General features: G+C 38.0%; 1 protein-coding gene across 1 annotated transcript; it reads left to right on the forward strand.

The window, feature by feature from the left end:
• The first annotated feature begins 1,550 nt into the window (after positions 1–1,550).
• On the forward strand, positions 1,551–4,574 carry LOC131858654 (ankyrin repeat-containing protein At5g02620-like). Its single transcript, XM_059211955.1, has 3 exons — positions 1,551–2,025; positions 2,544–3,223; positions 3,693–4,574. The coding sequence occupies exons 1-3, from the start codon at positions 1,551–1,553 to the stop codon at positions 4,572–4,574; spliced, it is 2,037 nt and encodes a 678-aa protein (XP_059067938.1).

Raw genomic sequence — 4,574 nt, forward strand, 5'->3', positions numbered from 1 at the left:
ATTGTTTCATGATTTGTGAAATTAAGCTGAATTGAAGGTTGAAGAAGGTCGAACTGGTGTGCCCTTGGGCATTTCAATCAGTGAACGGGGCAACGTGCATGAAACAATGTATTTCTTTTAAACATACTACTTCGAATCTTGTTCTTCTGGAATGGCATCAACTTCAAAGACTGTAGAGAGGTTAATGATTACTTCTGAGCCTATGGAAGTAGTAGAGGTAGAACAAATTGTGTCGTATAATGCATTGTCACAATTTTCGAGTGGAGTTGCGATCAAAGTTGATTTGTCTAGTTACATTGATTGCGAGATAGAACATTTAGGATCTCTATACATATATACACAGTTGAAATCACTTTGTGATAAAGACGGAAAGATTGAAACAAAGTATGCTAGGGTTTTCGAAAAGGGTTTTCATGATGCCACTTACTTTCTTGAAGATTTTGAGGATGAGCATATCAGAATCATTTTGAGTCGAGTTCATGGAGAGAATATGTATTTAGAGAGAACTCACACAATAACTAAGGAAGCCATTCAGGCCATAATTGGTTATTTCTCAACCGGTGAAGTACCTGTTCTCAGAAGAATTTTAAAAGACACGGTATTCTCAAAAGACACAGTATTCTCTTTAACCGGTTCTACTTCTGATAAGCGTGCCTTTTCTATCAACAATATTAGAGACCCTGCAGTGAAACTAGCAGCAATGGTAATAGGATACCAAGTATTTTACTCTAGTAGACTTAATAGTATTCCATCTGCAACAATTCATACTGCTCACAGAATGATTGTTGATAATGCAAATTATGGTCTCTGTGAAGCCATGAGAAGGCAATTATTTCAAAATTTGCAATCAGTTAAAAAGGATAACAGTCAAAAATTCAAGTATGGTCAGCTATTGGTCAGATTATTCTACTATTTCCAGAACTTTCTACCAGGAATTGGACACATTGAGTGGTCAAAGGACTCACCGGTCTTGGCACAAATTAAGAACAGCATCAAGGCTGTAAAAAATACTTTCCCAATGAGTATGAGAATGAGACTACCTAAAGAACTTTGAAAATGATATAATCTTCACCGTTAACACTGATTTTTGCCTGATGCAAGCAATTGAGCCAAGAGAAGAACACATGGAATCTTTTGTGATCTTTCACTCGTGTGTGATTACAATAGTTTAAGCATCGTACAGTGTTCCCTAGCTCATCTCATCTGCAGTGTCAAAATACTTTTATAATAGACTAACATGTCCATCAGCACGCTTTGCAGCTGTAATACACGCTTAAGTTATTTTTATTAACGCAAGGAATTAGGCAAATAGAATCTCTTTAATGGAGAAACCTTAGGCAAATAGAATTTATTGAATATGATCTTTGTTTCTCCATTAACGTATGGTATCACGCATTACTTTTATCTCGCCTTTTTTCTGTGGAACCAGACCAATCACCCCGCATTTGAACAACTTTTTCCACCTTACCGTGTATTGTGTTTGACGTCTTTGGGGTCACATAATGATATGGGCTAGCTGGTGTTGAAGGCAGCAAAAGCAGAAATTTGCCATGGCAAATCAACAGCCCAGTGAAGGGATCGATTGCAACGTGTACGATGCTGCAATATGTCCTGGAACGGAAATAAAAAGTTCCCAACTTGAACCAGCTCTCAACAGTACTACACCTGGAAGGGGAAATACTCTTCTTCATGTGGCCGCTAGTGTAGGAAATATTGCTTTGATTAGAGAGATCCTGCAATTCAATCCTCAACTTGTGAGGGCTACCAATGCCCAAGGAAATACTCCGTTGCATTTGGCTGCTCAGCGAGGCTGTTCTAGAGTCGTGAAGGTTCTACTCCAACAAGGAAACGAAAGTGGTGCAGATGTCCTTAACAAGCTTGGAGAAACGGCTCTTTTCAAAGCTTACGAGAGCGGCGATTTAGACACAGTGAAGATGCTACTCGATGCATATCCAGGAGGTCTAAGCCAAATGACAGGGAACAGAAGAACCTGCTTATACGTTGCAATAGTCAAAGGAAATAAAGGTTAGTGATTAGAGTTTATGTTTCTCTTTGCCCATTGATTTCTGATAATATCTGTAGCTCAATTAAAATAAGAATATTTAGCTAAGACCAACCACACACTGCCAGTTTTCATTTCCTCTATACAGTGTCCATTCTTTTACATCAGGTCGATTCTAGCTTCAGGTGTGTTTTGCCTTTCGAAATCTGTTTTCTTTTATTGTTCATTGGCAATTAACACTCTACTCAATGGTATCATTTCAGTTTCTGTGAAGTTAAGTATTTTTTTGTGTTTGTATACCTTCTATACTGTTTTATTCTTGTAAAATAAACGATGTTTAGTGATCTTATCCTGCTTAGGTTTTTAAATCTTTTTGTAAGATATTAGAGTTGTATTATGTTCTTATTTTTCTGAGCTTTTGTATCGCTTCAACAAACATAAAATTGCCGTTCTTGATCAATATCATATTTAATTTAAGAGCAACTTCTTTATTTTAACTCAGTATGTCACTTCACAATGATTTTGGATGTCTATTTTATAGATCTGGTGAACCATGTATTAAAGTCGCAAGATGCAAGAGAATTAATCAAGGTAAGGTACACAGATGGTGATACAGCCTTGCATGTAGCTACAGGGAAAAAATACGTGCATATAATAAGGCAGTTAATAGAGTTTGAACCCCAACTTTGTTATTGGGTTAATGACAACCAAGAACCACCACTTTGTATGGCAGCGAAACTGAGGCATCTTGAAGTAGTAAAAGAGTTGATAAAGTGCAGGCCAACTGCTGTTGAAACACCAAATATTCATGGAATGAACGTGCTACAGGTAACTGCCCAAGTTAGCCAAGTGAGAATTGTTGAATACTTGAATCAAAAGGTGTGCTTATCAGACATTGTGAACCAGGGAGTTGAGAAGTCTTTATACATAAACAATCACATTGCAGTAAGCTGCAACCAGGAAAGTGGAGGGAACAAAGCCGCTCATATTGTAGTAAACTGCAACCAGGGAGTTGAAAAACCTCAAATTGCAATCAATTATTCTCCTTCAAAGATGGATACCATGGAAAGTGGAGGAAAGAGAGCTGTGCATATTACAGTAAGCTTTAATCAGGGAGCTGAAATGCCTCAAATTGCAATCAATTATCCTCGCCCAAAGATAGAGGCCTTGGAAAGTGGAGACACGCTTCTGCATATAGCAGCAAGGAAGAAAAACTTTCGTGTAAGTTTCTCTTTATGTCAGATTGCTTAACAATGAAGTAAGTGAATTAGGTTATATCAAAAAAGAGATAACTAGTTATCACCAAATATTACTACGTAGCCTGAAATATCAGAATATACGTTTCATATCAGATTTCTCTTTCAGAAAATGCATCGATTCTTTCTTATATTCTAATCAGAAATGCTTACATTGGGTCTGCTAATTGTTTGACGGTGGTAAAGTTAGTCCTCTAAGGGAAAATAAAGTAAGTAAATGTTAGATTGAAGTTTTTAGTTAAAAATATAATTTTTCGTACAAAAATATCACTAAATGAATAGTAAGTTATGTTTAATTTATTCTAACTGCTAGATAATATCATGAAAATAAGAGCTAAAATATTAATACTCACTTAGCTAATGAACAAGCAAACATCTTCCAGTGGAGAGATCTCTAAAAATGCATACTTTAAACTTGATTATTCATTTGGTAGATGGTGGAGTCGCTACTGCAAATGCAAGGCATAAACAAAGATGCAGTTAACGAGGAAGGCTTGACGGCCGTGGAAATTGCAAGAGAGAACACAGAGCACCACGAATCTCACAAGATAATTTCAAAGCTGGCTAATTATGCTCCTAAGGGAAGGGACTTCTTGTATACCGCCTTAAAGGTAACCTCACAAAAGTACGAGAATGCCATTAACTCGGTGAACAAAGCATACGAGGACAGGCGCAACACAGAATTAGTGGTGGCAGTGTTGTTAGCCACAATGTCATTTACGGCAGCCTTCACCGTTCCGGGTGGTTTCCAGACGGAGGTAAGGAATGGAGAGTCAATGGAAATGTTAGGTTCGCCGCTTCTGATAGGATTTGAATCCTTTCAGGCATTTCTCATCTTTGATTGTCTGGCCTTCTTTCTGTCCCTATTCGTGGTATTCATGTGGTATTTGAGTACACCTCTTATCACGGGAGACAAGATACTGTTTCTCTGCATAACCAACGTAATTATTTGCTTCAGCTTTAGCTTGACGGAGTTATCTTTCATCACTGCAGTGTATTCCATGCTTGTGCACAAGCTCAACATGCTCGCTTGGTTTCTGATTGGTTTCTTCACCATCATCTGCGGTTTTGGTATTTTGCTTTTCATCGACTGGAGTGTAAGGTTTACAGTGAAGATGGCGAGATTCAACCACCTGCACGGTATGATTCCTCTTGTTGCTGACCGTGTGGTGGATTTTGTGTGGATGAAGCTAGAACGTCTAGGGTATTTTGACTGGTTGCACCGGAGAAAAATCAAGTGGGACAGCATCCTTTACTCTAAATCCTATATGAAATATAGGGCTAAGCGTGAATGTGGCTCTGCTGAAAATGTTTAG

The sequence above is a fragment of the Cryptomeria japonica genome, chromosome 1 (genome assembly GCF_030272615.1).
Source record: "Cryptomeria japonica chromosome 1, Sugi_1.0, whole genome shotgun sequence".
NCBI classification, from domain to species: domain Eukaryota; kingdom Viridiplantae; phylum Streptophyta; class Pinopsida; order Cupressales; family Cupressaceae; genus Cryptomeria; species Cryptomeria japonica.